This window comes from Amphibalanus amphitrite, unplaced genomic scaffold (genome assembly GCF_019059575.1).
Source record: "Amphibalanus amphitrite isolate SeventyFive unplaced genomic scaffold, NRLGWU_Aamphi_draft 000008F_arrow, whole genome shotgun sequence".
Lineage (NCBI taxonomy): Eukaryota > Metazoa > Arthropoda > Thecostraca > Balanomorpha > Balanidae > Amphibalanus > Amphibalanus amphitrite.
In genome coordinates, this window is record NW_024881504.1 from 382380 (window position 1) to 404382 (window position 22003).

Here is a 22003-nt window from a genome sequence, read left to right on the forward strand (position 1 = left end):
TAAACCCTATGGGCTGGTAGGAAATGTACGCCGTGGAGCAGCAGTGCTACCAACTAACTTCGGCGGGGGCCGGATCAATATGACAGTTTTTGAAACCTTTTCACCTAAGTATTTTGTTCAGCACTTATGTGTAGCTAATTATAACAATTTTGTATCGTTATAAAATTTGTAGCGTAAATATTACGTCCAATAGAGGCCCAAATCATTGACCATCACCATTCACCACACGGCACACGACTTGTCATCTTACAGCTTGCCATGGCTTATGGCTTCCGTCTTACCTTAGGATGAGGCACCATTACCTGCAATACATGTAATATGTGTTGTATCCAGTTATTCTTGGTTTGATTTAGGCTTCAGATTTTCAGGAATAAACTGCTTCTCCACGTTATTTATGAACATATGCTAGAAAAAAGCAGTTCCTTAGAGCAAAAATAACAAGCAAGGAGCGGTGCCGCCGGCCTGTTTCTCCGTTCTTCGTGTCCCCGTGTCGCCCCCTGCCCCGTTCAGGAGCGCCCGGCAGCGCCACCTGCACCTGACCAGTCCGACAGCGTTTGGGGTCGCCGCGCGCATGTTTTTTAATCCCACCCAGAAATGACAAACAAGCTCCCTGATTGGCCAGTTGCCGGCCAGTTGGACTTGAGCGGTCGCCATGGTGGTATCGGGGACTCAGCCGGCATCGTTAGGTGTTGAATTATGTGTTTCGTTGTGCTAGATATTTCCAATTTGCTTTGATATTTGATAAATAACGTTGGCTCATTCTTTGGTACCTTGCATACTAATACGACGATATTTTGATGCCGATTATTATGCATCAAACATCATGAGACAAATGTGGCGATTTCCACGCCCTTTTGCAGTGCCCCCTCCCCTTGTGTAGTGAGTTAACAGGCTTGTAAGAACCAAGTAAACCATTTTTTAGTCAAGTGGTCATGATCGTCCCTACATCTAATGGATAATAGTCTTGCGCAAACGTATGAAGTACTGGAGGCAACTGGAGGAAGCAGAAGTTACGATTTTGGAGTACGCAAACTTGATATTAAAAAATCTCAGGTATTTTGGCTATATAAAGTGAGAAGAAAAGTTCAATTCATCATTTTTTATTACAATTGCAATAATGATAATATCATGATAATTGTACTGTCAGGTATTGATAATAGTCATGTCACGTCATGCCACTAACCAGGCACACAGACACAACACATTTTCATCTTTATGTATCTAGGCATAAGGTATTACAGGCATGTTTTTGCACACCTCTCATGTGCAGTGGCGGATCCAGGGGGGGGGGCAAAATGGGCATTTGCCCCCCCCCCAAACGACATGATTTTAACATTACGCCTATGGACGATGCATGGAAAGAATCGATAAATTTTTATGGTTTGCCCCCCCCCCCCAAACCTCTGAGCTGGATCCGCCTCTGCTCATGTGCGAGTGGGCATGGCCTCCTTCACAGTTAAGTTTTGGCTGATTGTGCTCAAATTTTGTAAGTACCTACACTAGATACCTACAGTTAGTCGGGCACTCTTCTTAATTCAGTTTTGTGCACTACTTCCTGCTTTCACCATGCTGTGCCCACTCTGCTTTACAGCGGACAGCTGCTTCTGTGACACACATTAATCTTGCGTTCATTGAAACACTTAGTTTTGAGTGTTTTGACTCAGTTTTGTTGTAACATAACCTGTGTTTATGTTTTCAATCACTTGTTTTGGGCTTCTCATATTTATCTTTTTTCTTGGCTTAGCAGGTTTAGTGTAAAATAAGTTTTAGCCGTAACCGGACAAATCTTCGTATGGCATTTCTTCGTCGCGCAATATTTCGTCCGCATTTCTTCGTCCGCAAATCTTCGTCGGCGCATTTATTCGTGTCGCATTACTTCGTCTCGCATTTCTTCGTAGGTGCAAAAATTCGTAGCGCATTTCTTCGTATCCGCATTTCTTCGTCGGCGCATTTCTTCGTCAAGCATTTTTTCGTCCACGCATTTCTTCGTCTACGCAAATCTTCGTCCGCATTTCTTCGTCCACGCAAATCTTCGTCTGCGCAAATCTTCGTCCGCAAATCTTCGTCCCCGCAAATCTTCGTCCGCAAATCTTCGTCCGCATTTTTTCGTCCACGCATTTCTTCGTCTACGCAAATCTTCGTCCGCATTTCTTCGTCCACGCAAATCTTCGTCCCCGCAAATCTTCGTCCGCAAATCTTCGTCCGCAAATCTTCGTCCGCAAATCTTCGTCCGCAAATCTTCGTCCGCAAATCTTCGTCCGCAAATTTTCGTCCGCATTTTTCGTCCACGCATTTTTTTCGTCCAATCAAATCTTCGTCCGCAAATCTTCGTCCGCAAACCTTTGTCTGCGCTATCTTCGTCTCCGCAAACACTCGTCCACAAATGTGGTTCAATAAAACCATGAAGAAATATCAGACAGTCAAGTGAATGACGAATTTGATGCATGGAATGGATGATCGAAACTTTTGAAGTCAGGTAAATGAGGTCAGTCAGGTGAAGCTATTGTATTTGGAGCCGACAATTGTAACATTCCATATCATTTGTGTCCCGGACATTCTTTTTTTCGCGGTCGTTGAATGACAATATAATCTCTTGTACCCTCGCCGGTATAGGCGGCGGAACGGGGAGGGCACCGGGGCACCGTTCCCCTCTTTAATTTTGGCCTTTTAACAGTAGCCCTATGGGCGTTGCATGGAAAGCATATTGCACCAAAAGTCGGCAGTGCCGTGCCCCCCTTAATTGAAGATGTTCCGCCGCTACTGCCCGCCGGACCTATTTGTTTTCTGCGCTACACGCCGGCCGAGGGGGCGGGTACGACCCCCCCCCCCATCGCCGTTTCGCCACTGGTGGAGCTAGCGCGTCGCGGAAAAAACGAGCGTGTGCGCCGTTACGAGCCGCAGAGATTAATACCCGATTTTAAGGCCTTCTAGGTCAGGGGTCGGCATACGGCCCGCGGGCCGGATCCGGCCAGGTGGGTGACGGTTGGATCCGGCCCGCGACCATCTGACGTCCGGCCCGCGGCTGGTATCAGCGACTTACATCGTGTTCCGGCCCGCCCCCGCCCCCCCCCCCCCCCCACACACACCGCCTGGAAGGTTAAGCGAGTAGACCACGTGAAGCCGCCAAGTGCACGCAGCTGCAGCAGTCGTTGATGCTGCGCGCAAAAGCTGCTGACCAAATCTTACCGTTGCAAGTTTTGTCTAGAAGTAGAATTAGACAAAAACACCCGCAAATGGTGTTTATAAACTCATGAAGTGTGCGAAGGAAGAACTGTTGTGCCAAAGCACATTTGAGTCACTTTTATATCGGAGTCGATTTATGAAGGAACCGCGGGCCGGAACACGATGTAAGTCGCTGATACCAGCCGCGGGCCGGACGTCAGCTGGTCGCGGGCCGGATCCAACCGTCACCCACCTGGCCGGATCCGGCCCGCGGGCCGTATGCCGACCCCTGACCTAGAAGGCCTTAAAATCGGGTATTAATCTCTGCGGCTCGTAACGGCGCACACGCTCGTTTTTTCCGCGACGCGCTAGCTCCACCAGTGGCGAAACGGCGATGGGGGGGGGGGGGGTCGTACCCGCCCCCTCGGCCGGCGTGTACCGTAGAAAACAAATAGGTCCGGCGGGCAGTAGCGGCGGAACATCTTCAATTAAGGGGGGCACGGCACTGCCGACTTTTGGTCCAATATGCTTTCCATGCAACGCCCATAGGGCTACTGTTAAAAGGCCAAAATTAAAGAGGGGAACGGTGCCCCGGTGCCCTAGTCCCCGTTCCGCCGCCTATGCCGGCGAGGGTATAAGAGATTATATTGTCATTCAACGACCGCAAAAAAAAGAATGTCCGGGACACAAATGAGGAATGTTACGATTGTCGGCTCCCAAATACAATAGCTTCACCTGACTGACCTCATCTACCTGTCTTTCGATCATCCATTCCTTGCATTAAATTCGTCATTCACTTGACTGTCTGATATTTCTTCATGGTTTTATTGAACCACATTTGTGGACGAATGTTTGCGGAGACGAAGATAGCGCAGACAAAGGTTTGCGGACGAAGATTTGCGGACGAAGATTTGGTTGGACGAAGAAATGCGTGGACGAAAAATGCGGACGAAAATTTGCGGACGAAGATTTGCGGACGAAGATTTGCGGACGAAGATTTGCGGACGAAGATTTGCGGGGACGAAGATTTGCGTGGACGAAGAAGTGCGGACGAAGATTTGCGTAGACGAAGAAATGCGTGGACGAAAAAATGCGGACGAAGATTTGCGGACGAAGATTTGCGGGGACGAAGATTTGCGGACGAAGATTTGCGCAGACGAAGATTTGCGTGGACGAAGAAATGCGGACGAAGATTTGCGTAGACGAAGAAATGCGTGGACGAAAAAATGCTTGACGAAGAAATGCGCCGACGAAGAAATGCGGATACGAAGAAATGCGCTACGAATTTTAGCACCTACGAAGAAATGCGAGACGAAGTAATGCGACACGAATAAATGCGCCGACGAAGATTTGCGGACGAAGAAATGCGGACGAAATATTGCGCGACGAAGAAATGCCATACGAAGATTTGTCCAGAGCTCTGTTCGCACCCCGTTTATTTATCAGCAGACTTATGACGTCGGCGGTCGATTTACGTCACGGGACATGACGTCATCACCGCAAGCTACGTGCTACGTGAATGAGACATATATGATGTTGTACTGACATTGGTGGCGCACATCAACAAATGTTCTCCCGCGCTGTTTTGTGTGTTTATTGTTTCACATAGGTATGTTGTGATTATATTCGGTTTTGAAAATTTATTTTTTTTGTGTTATTTAATTTTATATGCTGTTTATTTGTTCAGCCATAGGTGACAGGCATAGAACGTTCATTTTCTATTTGTAAACGATTTTCCCTGTGTTTTTGTTTTTGTTTTGGAGTACCTAGGTACTTCATAGAAGAGCATTTCAATTTAGTGTTTGATTGTGTCAGAATATGTGTGCTAAAATGCAATATTTTGCTTCATTAGAATTTAGATTTGCTGTCCCCTGAAGTTTGTAAGGATTTAGGTACCTTCTAAAATACTAAGCCACTCAATGTTGTCATTTTATTTCCCAATTTATGTTCGCAAATATTTATTATAAGTAGGTTCTGTGTGGTGATACTTTTGCTGTTTCTTCCTTCAAATTATTGTTATTGCCTTGTGTTTTATCTTGGCATACCTATCCATGTAATTTTTATCTTAAAGGGACACTCCCACCTTAACATTAGTTTTGAGTTGAGATAGCCAAATTGGTGGCCATGGCCTGCAAATACCGGTTTGGGCACTCACAACATCGAAAAATGCTTTAATTCGAAGATATGGAATTTCAAACTTGCAGTTTTCGGATTCTAAGGGGCTAATGCATTGGAATGCCCCCTTAGAATTTGTGACGTCAGCGGAGATCTAACGATTTTTAAATCTTAGACTAAAACCATCGTTAACACGTGGTGGTATACGCTGCTTTGCGCGCAACGTCTGCCGCACTTTAAGGCTGCCAAATTATTGCTTCCAAATAAAGTCGCTAGTAACAGGGGAGATCCCAAAAAGTAAACAAAAGTAAAAGCCTAATATCTTGAAAACCAGTGAATATTTTTCGGTGAAATTTGGTAGATATTCGTTTTCGCTCTTTCTGAACCAAGGGACATCACTTTCATGCCAATTCATTAACTTTTTTGAAGGTGGGAGGGTCCCTTTAAATATAGGAAAATATTCCCAAGAAGGCACCAAATTCATAACACTCGTACGTGCGGTGATTATTGGTGATGTGTATCCCGGAATGATGAAATTATAAAAAGTTGTTCAGAACCTTGCGTAATTTGCGCAATTGCGAGGCGTAATTTATTTGTAGATATTTGTAAACAGCCTTTAATTTTTGGCATTGATTCGTTGTGTGACGTTGTTTTGTTCGCATGTGGCCATGTGGATAAGGCTACTGGCCGGTGGCCATAGCCTTGTCCTTCTTGTTAAATTTGTTATCTGGAAATAAATGTCACCACTCACCATAAATGTGTTCTACATGGGCACTATTCTACTGTACCTACATTTTACGGATGTCACATTTCATGGCGCTTCAGGATAGATATCACAAGCGTCGTACTTCTTTGTTACGCACCTGTAACCGCAGGCAATAACAGCCGGACACAGGCTGACACGCGCTATTCACCGATGGGCATATGAACAGATGGGTGTCGTGATCGTGGGCATGGTACTGCCTAGACTCGGCAATAATTAGGGCATTTTAAATTCTCGCCGAACCTATCGGTTTTCTTCATCAGATGCCGTTTAGGGGGAGGGTAGATGGACTCTGCCCTCTCCGCACCTCGCCATTTCGGACTGAATTGCGACATTTTAGGGCCGTGCAGAGGTTCACTTACGACGTCCCAAGTCAGTAACCTGACCTGACTTAATAATGTGGTCGGTGCGAAGATCCGTCTTTAATGTTCAAGTGCGCCAGCTTTCATCTCTATACCAGCGCCTTCCGAGCAATTACCTTAAAAAAAAAAAAACGTCGAGGGCGACACCCGAACCCCCTCTTCTCGGTGGCGAGGGCCTGGGGGGTAGTGCTTATTAAGGGAGAATGGCTGTGCTATTTGACTGTGCCATTCGAACCCTACCAACACCTGTGATGAACCGACGCCCGGTGCGAAAGGAACATCGGCGTTCTCGGCCAGTAGCGGCGGAACACCTTCAATTAAGGGGGGGGGGCACTGCCGACTTTTGGTCCCATTCTAAATTCTTTCCATGCAACGCCCATAGGGCTAATGTAGAAATGCCAAAATCAAAGGGGGCACGGTGCCCCGGTGCCCTCCCCATTCCGCCGCCTATGTTCTCGGCAAAGTTGCCAATGATTTGCAAAGTTTGAATGATTCACTGCATAATGCCAAGTCCTTTTGGCTCCTGCGAGATGTCGCTAGCGCGTTGATGAAGTTCAATATAGAGGTCACTAGCGTCGAGCCATGAAACCCAAGATTACTTTCATGAAACCTACGCAGCTAACGGATGGGGCTGCAGACAAAAGTACGCCAAAAGTACATACGTCGTGACCGTGGTCTCCGCTGCTAAGCGACAATCAAAAGGGGCATTGCTCAGCTTGTTTGGCGCACGTGTGACAGCGGCGCGGGGCGCGCCCAACGGCCGCGCCTTCGCTGCGGTTGGCCCACAGCGACCGCACGAACTCTGCGGTTATAACAGCAGCCTACGTCACACACTGCTGGCGCGACTCGAGCTCCTATTGGACAAATTCACGTGGTCTCCGTTGCTAGGCAACAATCTCGTCCATCAGACAGCGTAGGTATGGATGGTGGCAGTGGTTTTGTAGTGCCGGTAACTTTTTTGTCTGCGTTTTAGATCACTTTGTAGCCCCATTAAAAGAAGAAATATCTCACTTTTGTGGTTGCCCGTAGTAAGCGCACGGCAGCCTGGCGTCAGCAGCCTGCGTGCGTTTCTCGGCCTCTCATTGGTCAACAGCACAGTCCTATCTCTTCAACACAGTAGCCACCTAGTGGGCTGTTGGGGAAGCTGTTTTGACAGCAGCGGGCGAACAGAGCTCTGGAATCGTTTTAGCTGACATTTTACATGTTAAGATTACATGAGTGCATACATTTTATAAAAGCTATTTCAAAGTACTGTAGCCATGTGTAACATGCATATGTCTTAGTCAATGACTACTCAGCATGCTGCTTGGTGCTCAATGGTAACAGTTTGATTTGTTTTTGACATCAAATAAGATTTGATTTTTGTTTCTACAGCATTTTAGGCGCAATTTCAAAAAGTTAAAGACCAAATTCAAAACGTTCACATGCATTTCGAATGTAAACTTTTTGAATTTGGTCTTTAAATTTTTGAAATTGCGCCTAAAAAGGTGTAGAATCCAATGTTATTTGTGGCAAATGTTTTCCAAAAATCCTTCATCTAAAGCTTCAACTGAATTCTAAAATGCCTGCATTTTATACCAGAAACATTATTATTGATACCTCCTACAATATTTCATTTTGTCACCAGGTACCTGGACTGGTGAAAAGTGAAAACTGAAATTCATTCATGTCACCATTATCCTATGACCTACCCCTAAATGGAATTGATCTTGTTTCACAAATGAGTTGTACATGGTACAATGTCTATCAGCTGATGTCTATTGTCTATCTCTCTTTCAGCACAGAAGATCCTCAGTCATAGTTAACAAAATGGAAAAAATAGCTGTGTTTTTAAGATTCCAGTCGTGGCCATCAACTGCTCAGGAAAGCAGCCCAGAATCACTTCACAACAGGTATGTTGATGCATGTACATTGACATCAATGTCTGAATGCTGAAGAATTGTTGAACAGGGAACACATTTACCTAGCCTCTAAAAACCACAAATCCTACATTACTTACATAAACATTTTTCTATAGAACTTATATTATCTACTTTCATCTGGCTAAGGCTTTTTTTACATTATATTCCCTCTGTTAAACATGAAAATATGATGAGTTATAGACTAGTATAACAAGCTGGTAATTATATCTGCCTTGTCAGCTTAGCCAACATCTGCATCATGTCTATCTCAAAATATGACTGCTTTCCTGACATTTGCATTTGTTCCACTCACCAATTGACCACTTCTACCATCTGCTTGCTCTATGCACAGACATTGTCATAGGGTCTGTTCCAGTCGCACTTCCTAACACCTCTTAACTCCTTTAAGATTGCTTCCCTGTTCCAGTGGCAGCTTTCGCCCCTACAAAGCCAAGAAGGGCCCTGCTCCAACCTCCTCTATCTTGCCCTTTGAGGAGTTTAGATGTGTTAGGAAGTGCGACTGGAACAGACCCATAGCAAAACAGTTTCATCTCCCTGAGTCTGTACTGCCTTTTTCCAGGTTTCCAAAGGATCATCATTCATCAGCACAGAAGGGTGGGAAAGAGAAGGCTGTTCAAATTCTGAAAAGCCAGAGCTGCAAAGGAGGTCAAAGATGCAGTGCAGTTGGCCCACTCAGTAGAGTTTCACTAGTGGTTCTGATGTGGACTGAAGATTACACGCTGGATTGAAGTGGCCGGTCTGGAGCAGCTGTAGTTCATCATTCTTGCTGATTGTGGACGAGTAAGAGCCCGCGTTGGCCCCGATCGGCGATCGCTGGCCAAAGCCCACCACCAGTTTGGTGATAGGCATTGGCTGTGATATCTAGTGTCGCCTATGTGTGAAAAGGACAAGTTGATAACAAAACCTGTTGCGCCGTGTTATTAACCCGCGCCCGGGTGGCCCTCAGCCAACTTGGTGGGGGGGGGGGGGGGAGGCGTATTCGGCCACACCAGGTTATCTTGGAATGTAACAAAGCTGGAAAGACGCAGTAATATCAATCTATAGATCGCTATTTTTCTTCAGAATCATACAGGTCATTTTCGATCAGGTCATCGCTGAGGTCACTGGAGGTCACGAAAAGTAAAATGATGACGAATTTTGGCCCCCGATTTTGACAACTTCACAAATTGGTTCATAATTCGGGAACCAAAGAAGCTACAGCGCCGCGGAAAAGCGAATTCGATAGCTCTTTTGAAAATCTTTCAGGTTCTCAGATTTGAGCTAAGGTCAACTAGGGTTAAGCCTCCAAAGGGCAAAAACTGAACAATCGGCTTGCTTCGGAAGTCGTCTTTTCTTTTAAAATTTTTAAACTGATACCAACCTTTTATTACGTTGATTTTACCGGCACTGCGTTTCTCTCGTCTTCTTGGCCTAACAAGGTCAGCTTAATAAATTTGACCTCCAACATTTGGCCTCCAACACGGCCTCCAACAGCTGCACCCGGCTGTGGGCACGGACACACCGGCTGCAGCCAGTAACGCTCGCCGCTGTGCTGGAGCCGCCCGCTGGCCACAGCAGCGACGGGGGCCGACAATCGTTCCGCACGGCAACGGAAAGGCCACACGACGGCAACGGGGGTGACTGCTGTGGGGGGATTTTCCGATAAATACGGGAATGGTTGTGAGCTCGGTATTATTTTGTGTGTATTTGACGACGGGTGACCGGTTGATTTTGTGAGTGCGTTGATGGACAGGCGAGAATGATTAGTTGATTTTGTGAGTGCGTTGATGGACAGGCGAGGGTGATTAGTTGATTTTGTGAGTGCGTTGATGGACCGTCGAGTGCCCGTGGCTGACAGCGAGACAGTCCGGCTGCTGGATGTGCTGTGACAGTGTGTCGGTGCTTGTTGTCGGTGTCGGGTGGTGCAGCTGGCGGCGGCCCGCTGCCATACGGGAGCGGTCGGTCGGCAGGCCGCTCGGCGGCTCGTCCAGCCGGTAGTTGGTGTCAGATCTCTGAGGCCGGTGGGTCAGAGCCGGTGAGCCCGGTCAGGGCACGGCCGGAGCACGGCCACGGCCCCGGCGGCGGCACGGCGTGCTTGTCAGTGGGCCGGCCGTGACCTGGCGGTGACCGGTCGGTCTGTCTGCCGACCGGCCAAACTGTACTCAGGTCATCAGGACATTAGCACAAATGTTGAGGTAAGCTCCGAAGGTAGCTGTTTTCCAGGACAAAGACTGGACATGTGTAAAATGTATTAGTCAAAGCGCAGCCGATTATCAGTAGCATGGCCAAGTGATAACTAAAATCTAAAAAGCCGTTCCGCAGTCGGAGTCAAGGCAGCTTGATCGACACGGACTCCGACTCCGACTCCCAGTCGGTCGGTAGCCCAATTACCCCCCTGTACGAAGCAGAGGACACAAAACATGGCGGCGCGCACCCGGGCCGTGACGGCGTGCTTCCGTGAACCGAGTCGGACAGACGCGAGGACACTCGCTATGACCGGTGCCGTCAGAGCTCTACACAATTCAGTAGCATCCAGCTGACTGTATCCGACCGTTGAACAGCCGGCTATATCATACCCAGGGTTACATTATCCACAACACCCGACCGGTAATTACCCACTACATCGCATCACTTCATCCAATTACCCACAATACGCGCCCGGTAACTAATTGCCCTAGGCTACAGATGGTACAGCTGAAGCGTCTCCTCTCGTGTATTTAGTAGACATCTGCCTGACCAATCTGACTGACTGACTGAATAAACTGACTGACCAATCAGCTGACTGATCAATGGTCAGCTGACTGACCAGTGGTCAGCTGACGGACCAATGGTCAGCTGACGGACCAATGGTCAGCTGGCGGACCGGTCACCGCCCCGGGCCGGGTGACGGCCGCCGGCCGGGACCGGAGCGGGCGGGCGCGGCGCGGCCGGCCGCCGTCTGAACTGGCACCGCGTGGATACTGCCAGCTCGGACGGCAGCTAGCCAGTAGTCGAGTAGAGCTGTCCGTGTGGGACGTGTCACAACACGCTCAGCACGGCGCTCAGCACCGCCGAGCCGAGGTGCAGCCAGACCCGGGGGGAGCGGTCACGTGACCGAGCCGTCCGACTCCACCGGGGGAGCGGTCACGTGACCGAGGCCGGCCGTGCCGCCGGGACCAGGCGCGGTGAACCGAGTCGGTCGGTCAGAGACGTGTGTTCTACATACAGAATAGCGTAATGCCACGATCGGTAGTCACTCCAGCACATCACTTTTCACTGTCCAATTACCCACAATACCCGTACAGTAATTGATTACCCACTAGATCATATCCGTCCAGTCAATTACCCACAATACCCGCCGGGTAATTACCCACTACATCACATCCGTGTGCTACTACTACATCTACACTACTACTACTACAACTACATGACTACACTAGAGCGGACACGGGGGCCGTGTGCCGGCTGACCGGCGCCGCTCTCAGTGCCGGCTGGTGCAGCCCACACGGCAGCAGTCAGCTGGCGGCCCCGGCCGACTGGCTCGGCCTCTCTGCAGTCAGCTCATCACTGCACGGTCGGTAGTGCAGCGCATCATTTCCCCCACTTCAACACTCTGACCCCATCGCCTTCCTGGCTCTTCAGCTGATCGTACAGCTCCCCTGTGGACAGAGCAGAGACACGTCTGAGATGGACACCTCACACAGACAGACACACAGACAGCGGTACAGCCATGTCCACACACCGCCGGCCAGTGACGTCACACACAGAACAGACGGCTGACGTGACGTCACCGTCGGCCGTGGTGGCCGTGACGCGTCACGTCACCGTCCGTGACGTGGCCTGCGGCGGTGGTCGAGTGTGTGTGTCTGAGAGGCCGGTGGCGCCGTGCAGCGTCTGTTGTGAGGGACTGACTGGTCAGAGGCGCGGCGCGCGGCGCCCTCTCACCTACCGGGGACAATGAGCTTGATGATACGGGGCTGGCCATCACTGTCAGGGCCCAGGTCCGCCTCCTTCAGGGCGGTCAGCACGGCCCGGCCGGTGTCTGCCGTGCAGTGAAGGCGCAGACACCACAGCTCCTGACACGACTTCACCAGTCTGTAACAGAGCAGAGCAGCAGAGCCGTCACACACAAACACAGCGGCACCAGCCGGCCGGACGTACGAGTCAGTGTTAGTGTGTCAGTATTTCAGTGTCGGTGTGTTGGTGTCAGTGACAATGCGTCAGTGTCAGTGTGTCAGTGTCAGTGTGTCAGTGTCAGTGTGTCAGTGTCAGTGTGTCAGTGTCAGTGTGTCAGTGTCCGTGTGTCAGTGTCAGTGTGTCAGTGTCAGTGTGTCAGTGTCAGTGTGTCAGTGTCAGTGTGTCAGTGTCAGTGTGTCAGTGTCAGTGACACTGTGTCAGTGTCAGTGACAATGTGTCAGTGTCAGTGACAATGTGTCGGTGTCAGTGTGCCAGTGTCAGTGTCAGTTTTAGTGTCAGTGTATCAGTGTCAGTGTGTTAGTGTCAGTGTGTTAGTGTCAGTGTGTCATTATCAGTGTGTCAGTGTCATTGTCAGTGTGTCAGTGTCAGTGTGTCAGTGTCAGTGTCAGTGTGTCGGTGTCAGTGTATCAGTGTCAGTGTGTCAGTGTCAGTGTATCAGTGTCAGTGTGTCAGTGTCAGTGTGTCAGTGTCAGTGTGTCACTGTCAGTGTGTCAGTGTCAGTGTCTGACAGGACAGCCCTCGCCAGTGTCTGCTGACTGACCTGGTGACCGCTGCTGCTGTGAAGGCCGTCTCTGCCGGCCGCTGGAGGTCCCCCAGTATAAGGTACCGCAGCTCGGGGCAGCCGCTGAGAATGTCCAGCACGGCGTCAGGGACGCCGCCGGACAGGGTGAGATACCGCAGCTCAGGGCACCTGGTGAGAGGCTCCAGGCTCACGGCGTCAGGGACGCCGCCGGATAGGGTGAGACTCTCCAGCTCAGGGCACCTGGTGAGGGGCTCCAGGCTGCCGGTCGTGAGATCATGACAGTCTGGAAAACACACAGACATACATACAGACAGGATCAGCCGACTGGGATGCATGTCGATATATGGAAAAAACGAAACAGTTATGAATTCGCATGGTTTTATGGACACAGTAGACGATGATATAACAGTGGTACCTACTATATGATATGCAATCAGTTCAGCCAATGCATTGAAGTGCATTGAACATTGCATTACAATCATTATGTGTATGACGTTCAACTAAGTATGAGGGAATATGTCACTGATTGTCTGAAAAGTCCTCCTCCATTTTTGAGCTCAATTACACTGAAAGAAAAAATGACACCCTGTACGGGGTATTGACGGTCATGTCAAAAATAACACCCGAGTGGGGTGTTTTGAGGGGAGTCGCTAAGCTATTATAAATGGGGTGTTTGGCGTACACCCCAGGAGGGTTTCGACGCATAGTGGGGAGTCGCAGCCGCTAAAGGGGGGTCAGCGCCGGCCCACATGGGGTTTCGTTAGACTGCAGGTGACACCCCTCAAATATCAGCCGAGCACCCCTTTTTGGTCCCTAAGCACCCGACAGGGTGTCAAACTCCCAAATTAGGGTGTAAAATATAGCAGCTTAACTCCCCTATTTTTCTGATATAACTCCCCATATTGTTCCTGACCCCCACGCGGGGAACCGCGCGCCTTCAGCAGGAAATCTCTCAGAGATGTTTCACTCCCCTATACTTCCGAAAAATTTTGTTTGTTTTGTTGGGTTAGGCCCTTTCGGTCGACAAGACCATTGCAGAGCCGGAAGGATGATAGGAATTAGGGGGAGACATTGGTCTGGGCAGGCACCCTAGTGAGTCGCCGGGGCTGAGCCCGTCCAGAGGACAGGCCACCCAGCCCCAAGGCACTCACTGCACCCGGCTACGGGGTGCGCTCCCTCAGGAGCAGCGGTGCCGCTCCAAGGGAGCAGCCCGCATGAGATAAAGTTGCCTGTCCAGCCGGAAGGGGGTTGCGGCGTGGAGGTGAAGAATTACTGTATCCTGAGGATAGAGGCACGGATAGGTCCTCACTTCCGAAAAACTCCCGGCGAGGATTAAATGTCCTTCGGATCTTTGTTTGTTTTGTTTGTTTTGTTGGGTTAGGCCCTTTCGGTCGACAAGACCATTGCAGAGCCGGAAGGATGATAGGATTTAGGGGGAGACATTGGTCTGGGCAGGCACCCTAGTGAGTCGCCGGGGCTGAGCCCGTCCAGAGGACAGGCCACCCAGCCCCAAGACACTCACTGCACCCGGCTACGGGGTGCGCTCCTCGGGAGCAGCGGTGCCGCTCCAAGGGAGCAGCCCGCATGAGATAAAGTTGCCTGTCCAGCCCGGAAGAGGGTTGTGGTGTGGAGGAGAAGGATTTCAGTTTCCTGAGGATAGAAGCACGGATAGGTGACCTTCGGATTTGTTTGTTTGTTTGTTTTGTTGAGTTAGGCCCTTTCGGTCGACAAGACCATTGCAGAGCCGGAAGGATGATAGGAATTAGGGGGAGACATTGGTCTGGGCAGGCACCCTAGTGAGTCGCCGGGGCTGAGCCCGTCCGAAGACAGGCCACCCAGCCCCAAGGCACTCACTGCACCCGGCTACGGGGTGCGCTCCCTCGGGAGCAGCGGTGCCGCTCCAAGGGAGCAGCCCGCATGAGATAAAGTTGCCTGTCCAGCCCGGAAGGGGGTGGCGGTGTGGAGGAGAAGGATTTCAGTATCCTGAGGATAGAAGCATGGAACGGTGTGACCTTCGGATCTTGTTTGTTTTGTTTGTTTTGTTGGGTTAGGCCCTTTCGGTCGACAAGACCATTGCAGAGCCGGAAGGATGATAGGAATTAGGGGGAGACATTGGTCTGGGCAGGCACCCTAGTGAGTCGCCGGGACTGAGCCCGTCCAGAGGACAGGCCACCCAGCCCCAAGGCACTCACTGCACCCGGCTACGGGGTACGCTCCCTCGGGAGCAGCGGAGCCGCTCCAAGGGAGCAGCCCGCATGAGATAAAGTTGCCTGTCCAGCCCGGAGGGGGGTTGCGGCGTGGAGGAGAAGGATTTCTGTTTCCTGAGGATAGAAGCATGGATAGGTGACCTTCGGATCTTTGTTTGTTTTGTTGGGTTAGGCCCTTTCGGTCGACAAGACCATTGCAGAGCCGGAAGGATGATAGGAATTAGGGGGAGACATTGGTCTGGGCAGGCACCCTAGTGAGTCGCCGGGGCTGAGCCCGTCCAGAGGACAGGCCACCCAGCCCCAAGGCACTCACTGCACCCGGCTACGGGGTGCGCTCCCTTGGGAGCAGCGGTGCCGCTCCAAGGGAGCAGCCCGCATGAGATAAAGTTGCCTGTCCAGCCCGGAGGGGGGTTGCGGCGTGGAGGAGAAGGATTTCAGTATCCTGAGGATAGAAGCACGGATAGGTGACCTTCGGATTTTTTTTTTCATTTAGTTGAGTAGGTGCTTCGGCCCTTACAGGCCATTGCGCACCGTGTGTGTTCATATTATATTAGAAGTAGAGAGAGAAAGAGTGAATCAAAATAAGATGACCAGCCTACAATCGATGGAGTAGACCTATTTGAACGAGAAAAGAGAAGAGAAGTTGAAGTAACCCAGGATGATCGTCGCCTAAGACAACGTGTAATGACAATGTGATATCATGTGCTCGACAGTAATCTTGTATGTGTTGACGTTCTGTGATATATTTCCTACAATCTAGCAAGATGTGTTTGATGTCCAATACTACTCTGCATTGATGGCAAGTAGGTCTTGGTTGGTGAGCAAATATAAAGTTATGAGTGAGATGGGTGTGTCCGATGCGCATCCTTGTTAATACTTTTTCTTCTTTTCTGGAATGACGATTTGATGATGACCAATTACGTATGAGTGGCTTAATTCTATGTAATTGTGTAACAGCTCCGTCTATGTCCCAAAGGCGTTGCCAGTAACTGTAGCAATGGTACGTAATGGAGGCACGAATGGAACAGTAGTCATATGGAGTTTCAGTTATGTGTTGCAGTGTTAGGGCCTGCTTGGCAAAGCGGTCTGCTGTCTCATTGCCGCTAATTCCACTATGTCCAGGCACCCATAAAAATCTAATTTCGGCTTCTCTCTCGATGAGTTGTTGATGTATATCCAGTATTTTTAGGTGTATGTGCTGTGTGATATCTGGTCGTTGAAGACTTAATATTGCTGACTTTGAGTCAGAGCAAATACATGCTTTTTGAATATTGTGCTGCTTAATAAGCTGAAGAGCATGGGATATTCCGTACAACTCTGCATAGTGTACGGTTAAATCGTTCTGTAGTCTCAACTTTGTTTCTGGAAGTGTGGAAGCAAAAATGCCGACGCCGACCGTGTTGTTTAACTTGGAGCCGTCCGTAAAAACAAATTGGAAGTGAGGAAAAGCCGCCTGGTACTCGAGAAATGTTTGCTGTATCTCATCTGCAGAAAAGGTGTGTTTTTTATTTGCGAGCAGAAAAGAAGTACTAAGAGGCCGAGCCGTCCAGGGGGATATGAAGAATTGGGGGAGGGGTGTGATGCTGGGTAATACATATCCAATGTCATCCTGGTACTTTTTTACCCTGGAGGCGATGGTGAGTCCCGTTCGTCTTTCGCATCTGCCAAGATAACTAAAGTGCAGCCTTGGCAGAACAGATGTTGATGCATAAGCGGCATGAGCTGGATGTTGTTTGATCTTTGTGTAATATCTGAGTGTAAGTTCTATCCTTCTGATGTGTAGTGGAAGAATGTGTGCCTCAACTTGCAATGAGTGGATGGGTGAGGTTCTCATTGCACCTAACGCTAATCTAATAAAGTTGTTTTGGACTGTCTCTAATTTGAGCAGGTTCGTTCGACTTCCTCCGGCGTAAACGACGGACCCGTACTCTATTATTGGTAAGACTATTGTTTTGTATAGGCGGAGCAGCGTAGATCGGTCGGCACCAGAAGCCGCACCGGTAAGACAGCGAAAAAGATTAAGTCTTTTCTTGCATTTTACTTGTATGTGTTTTATGTGGTGAGTCATAGACAGCCTCCTGTCTAGAACTACTCCTAAAAACTTGAAGCTCGAGACAAGCGGGATAGGCACATCATTGAGCTGTGGATGATGCGTGAGTTCGAGTCTATTGTTTTTTGTGAATATCATAAACGCCGATTTTGGTGCAGAAAATTCTAGGCCATTTGTTCTGGACCAGCGTTCGATTACATTTAGGGCACCCTGCAGCCGCTCCACGCCTATATCAGGGTCCCTAGATGTGCACCAAATAGCGCTATCGTCTGCAAATAAAGAGAAAGAAATATCGGAAGGAATGCCATCAAATAAATCGTCGATCATGATGTTGAATAGCGTTGGTGAGAGGCAACTGCCTTGAGGGAGGCCGTTTTCTAATTCGTGATAAGTAGAAAAAATGGAACGGTGCTTGACTTGAAATCGCCTGTTTTGAGAAAGAAAGTTAAACAAGTAATGTGCCAGATGGCCCTTGATGCCAAGTCTTTGAAGTTTGGACAACAAAGCTGGCTTGTGAACCATATCAAAAGCATTCTTGATATCGAGAAATATTGCTGTGGTGTGTTCCTTATTTTTATATCCTTTTCGAATAGCACTTTCGAGTCGAACTAAATGATCTACTGGAGAATGTTGTTTACGAAAACCGCATTGGTACTTGGAGAGTTTGCTATGCTTTTCGAGGAAGTAAATGAGTCGCTTGGAAACCATTCTTTCTAACAGTTTTCCCAAACAACTACTCATGGCGATCGGACGATAACTATTAGGATCATAGCGAGCCTTTCCTGGTTTCAAGAGAGCGACAATTATACTGTTCTTCCAATCTTCTGGAAATAAGTGGCCAGAGAAGAGGTCATTAAATGTTTGAAGAATATAAAGCCTTGAATGTTCTGAAAGATGGCGAAAAAATGAGTAGTGTAGTTTGTCGGGTCCAACAGACGTGTTCCCGGCTGAGTGTATCGCATCATTGAATTCATGCATTTTGAAAGGAGCATTATACTCTTCGTTGTTTTGAGAATTAAACATAGTAGGGTCAACTTCGAAAAGTTGACGTGCAGTGTTAAGAAAATCAGGACGGTATTTTGCGTTAGAACTGGTATGTGCAATGGTTTCTGCTAGACAATTTACCACATCTTGAGGATCACTAATCGTATCCCCAGTTCCCGGTAGCCTGAGCATAGGGAATGTTGCACTGGAATGTTTTCCGGAGAGGCGACGAACCAAAGTCCAAATCCTACTCAGTGGAGTAGAAGAAGTAAAAGACGAAAGAAAACGTTGCCAGGAGTCTCGCTTTGCTGTTTTAATAACTCTCTTTGCGTTTGCGCGTTCCCGATTTCGTCTTATCAATGCATCATCTGTGCGATGTCGCAGATAGGCGCGAAAAGCTCTTTTCCTTTTAGCTATTGCTTGACGGACAGCAGAGGTCCACCACGGCACAGCTTTACCTGTAGTGGGTGGTTTCGTAAGAGGAATGCATTGTTGTGCAGCTGATATGAGAGTTTCTGTTATATATGAAATTCCATCCTCCGGATGAGCAAAGCGTTCTTGGTGTTGGAACTCGCATAACTCAGTGAATTTGAGCCAGTCTGCTCTGTCCAAATTCCACCGAGGAACGAACGAACCTATTCCAGGAACTGGAAAACAGAATCGAAGAGAAATGGGATAGTGATCACTATCATGTATGTCGCTATCAACAGACCATTCGAACCAAGTGGCCAGGGACGGAGAAGAAATGGTCAAGTCAATGGCAGATTCGGTGTTGTGTGATAAGTGAAAGTGTGTTGGCTGATTGCAGTTTAACGTTACTAATCTATTCATGTCCAAGAAGTCTTCGACTATTTTCCCTCTGTGATCTAATGCCTGTTCATCCCACCATTCTGGACTGTGGGCATTAAAATCACCAAGTAGAAGAAATGGATTCTGAAACTGGTTGATGAGATGGTTAAGCTGTCTAAGAAGATCCGTGTCATCCAGATCCGGAGGAAGGTAAAGACTACAAATATCGATGTTCCTGTCGTTGATATACATGGTACAGGCAACGGCCTGTAAATCTGTTTGGATATCAAGTAAACTGTGTGTGTAATCATTTTGAATGTAAAGCGCCACACCACCGTGTCGGCGCTCTCCATAGAGCTCATCGTGTCTGTATAATGTGTAATTAGAAAGTTGAAAATTATACTGATCGGTTGGTAAAAACCAAGTTTCTTGGAGAGCAATAAGTACCGGAGTAAGTACCGAGAAGAAGTTTTTTATTTCGGCCCACTTAGAAAGCAGGCCACGACAATTCCATTGCAGCATGGTGTGCGGATTCATGATTGTGGACGCGAAGATCTTCCACGGCTGGGCGAGGCCCAGCTCGACGCGCGGTTACGCTCCATCGCCACCCGAACCGGTGGTCGTGGCTGGCGATCTTTGGACTGTTCATTCGTTGATGGGAGGGTTTTGGGCGAGCGCCACTCGATCTCTGGACTTTTATCCAGCCAGTGGAGCGGCTTGCTCCAACAGACTTTGCCTTCTGCGCAATCTCGGGAGAGACAGCTGGCTGGGAGTCAGGAGAGGACGGCATCTGTTCATCAGGGACTTCAGACGTCTGAGTCGTACTCGTGGTGGCGATCGGTTCGGGGCTCAGAGGCCGCAGCAGCTCCAGAGGAGGTAGCGCGGCGATCGGCTCAGTCTGTGTGCTGGAAGAGGTTGTCTGGGTGCTGGCAGCCTTAGCGTAAGTCCTACCGGGTGTTGGTGTTTTGGTTTGGGCTTCCACGCGACGGCGGGCCTCGGGGTAAGAGATGTCGGCTTTGGCTTTGAGTTCACAGATGCTTTTTTCTTTTTTCCAGGTCGGGCACTGAGAGGATGAGACTGTGTGGTCTGGGCTTCCGCAGTTGAGGCACGAGACAGGGGAAGTGCAGGGAGAACCCTCGTGGGGAGCCTCACCACACTTGGGGCAGCGAGCAGTCTGCCGGCAGGAGGAGCTACCGTGTCCAAAGCGTTGACATTTGTAGCAGCGAAGCGGGTTCGGAACAAAGACTCTGACATCCTTCTTTAACCAGCCAATCACGATGCTTTCCGGCAGAGTGGTGAAGTCGAAAGTGAGGACTAACAGACTCGTGTCGCGTCGTTGGCCATCACGGAATGTGGTCAGACGTCGGATGTGGGTCACCCCGTCCCCTCTGAGCTCGGACAGGATCTCGTCTTCGGTCATATGGCGGAGTTCGGGAGCGAAAATAGTTCCTTTGCAAGAGTTCCGAGCGTGGTGGAGCGAAATGGTGACCTTCTTGCCGCAGAAAGAAGTTGTCTTCAGGAGCGCCTTGGTGTGTTTGCGTGAGTTCGTTTTAATGATCAGAGTACCGTTCGCCGGCGCCTCGATGTCTACATCGCATGGACCGCATATGGCGTCTATCTGTTTTTGTGGCCAGAACACGTTGATCTTCCGGAAGGAAACTTCAGTATCGCAAGGCTTAACGACCAGGTAAGAACCGTTCGAAGCTAAGTAAGGCTCGTCAGAAGAGCGATCAGCGGTGGCACAGGCAGGTGCGTAATCAAAGTTCGTGCGCGGGTCAGAGCTCCGGGAGTGGTCGTTGGACGGGCGAGGGTCAGAGATCCGGGCGTGGTCGGCAGACAAGCGAGGGTCGGAGTCCAGGGCGGGGTCAGAGGTCGAGCAAAGGTCAGGGGTCCGGGCGTGGTCGGAGGACGAGCGAGGGTCAGTACTAGAGATGTCAATCGGATACCGACTTTTTGGTATACCGATACCAAACCGATACCAACTTGGTATTTGGTATTTCAATCCTAATGTGTTTGGTATTTTGTTGGTATCATGAACCCCCACTAATGTATAAGAGGCTAAGAAATCGGTAAAAAGTTGGTATTTCCCTCATGTTCCCAAGTTGGTTTGGTTTCGGTATTTCTCCACGGTTTTGGTTGGTATTTGGTTTGGTATCGGTATTCCGATTTTCCGTAATTGACATCACTAGTCAGTACCGGGTAGGGCAGCCGAGGGGTGGGTGGAGGAGGGAGGTGTAACGGTTGGGCGGGAGTCGGTTTCCATGGAGGCAGGAGCAGGAGAGGGATTCGAGACGGGAGGAGAGTCGGTGTCAGAGTCGGAGCAGGAATCAGAAAGCGGGCGCTGACGGCGCCGCTTCCCCATGATGGGGCAAACGGAAGTTGGGTGTAGGCAGTGAAGAGTCAAGGATGGGGACAGTTGGTATCAACGGGGAAAATGGAAGTGCGTGCGCGAGGAGAAAGCTCAAACAGTACCCGTGAAATGCCAGCAATAGCAAAATGCTAACGATCACCTTAGCCTGTGGACCTTCGGATTTGTTTGTTTTGTTGGGTTAGGCCCTTTCGGTCGACAAGACCATTGCAGAGCCGGAAGGATGATAGGAATTAGGGGGAGACATTGGTCTGGGCAGGCACCCTAGTGAGTCGCCGGGGCTGAGCCCGTCCGAAGACGGGCCACCCAGCCCCAAGGCTCTCACTGCACCCGGCTACGGGGTGCGCTCCCTCGGGAGCAGCGGTGCCGCTCCAAGGGAGCAGCCCGCATGAGATAAAGTTGCCTGCCCAGCCCGGAAGGGGGCTGTGGCGTGGAGGAGAAGGATTTCAGTATCCTGAGGATAGAAGCACGGACAGGTGTCCCTCGGATCTTTTTTATTTTTATTTTATTTTTTTTTTATTTTTTGTTGGGTTAGGCTCTTTCGGTCGACAAGACCATTGCAGAGCCGGAAGGATGATAGGAATTAGGGGGAGACATTGGTCT

The 22003-nt window shown here is 49.5% G+C and overlaps 1 protein-coding gene and 1 long non-coding RNA gene across 2 annotated transcripts; one reads left to right on the plus strand and one right to left on the minus strand.

Annotated features, from left to right (window-relative positions):
- Positions 1 to 632: 632 nt before the first annotated feature.
- On the plus strand, positions 633 to 9555 carry LOC122379291. The gene is made up of 3 exons (XR_006256159.1): positions 633 to 655; positions 8182 to 8294; positions 8884 to 9555. It is a non-coding gene; the product is annotated as an uncharacterized LOC122379291 (long non-coding RNA).
- Positions 9556 to 11873: 2318 nt separating this feature from the next.
- On the minus strand, positions 11874 to 15733 carry LOC122379494. Its single transcript, XM_043361749.1, has 4 exons — positions 15727 to 15733; positions 13021 to 13285; positions 12232 to 12377; positions 11874 to 11941 (listed from the first exon to the last, which is right to left on the minus strand). Exons 1-4 carry the CDS (start codon positions 15731 to 15733, stop codon positions 11874 to 11876), a joined length of 486 nt encoding a protein of 161 aa, XP_043217684.1.
- Positions 15734 to 22003: the final 6270 nt, after the last annotated feature.

Bases quoted from the DNA above. Each gene is read 5' to 3' on its own strand.
- LOC122379494 (XM_043361749.1), bottom strand. The intron at 12,378-13,020 runs GTCAGTCAGCAG...GCTCTGTTACAG, and splicing joins ACAGCAGCAGCGGTCACCAG to ACTGGTGAAGTCGTGTCAGG. The intron at 11,942-12,231 runs GTAGGTGAGAGG...CTCTGTCCACAG, and splicing joins CATCAAGCTCATTGTCCCCG to GGGAGCTGTACGATCAGCTG.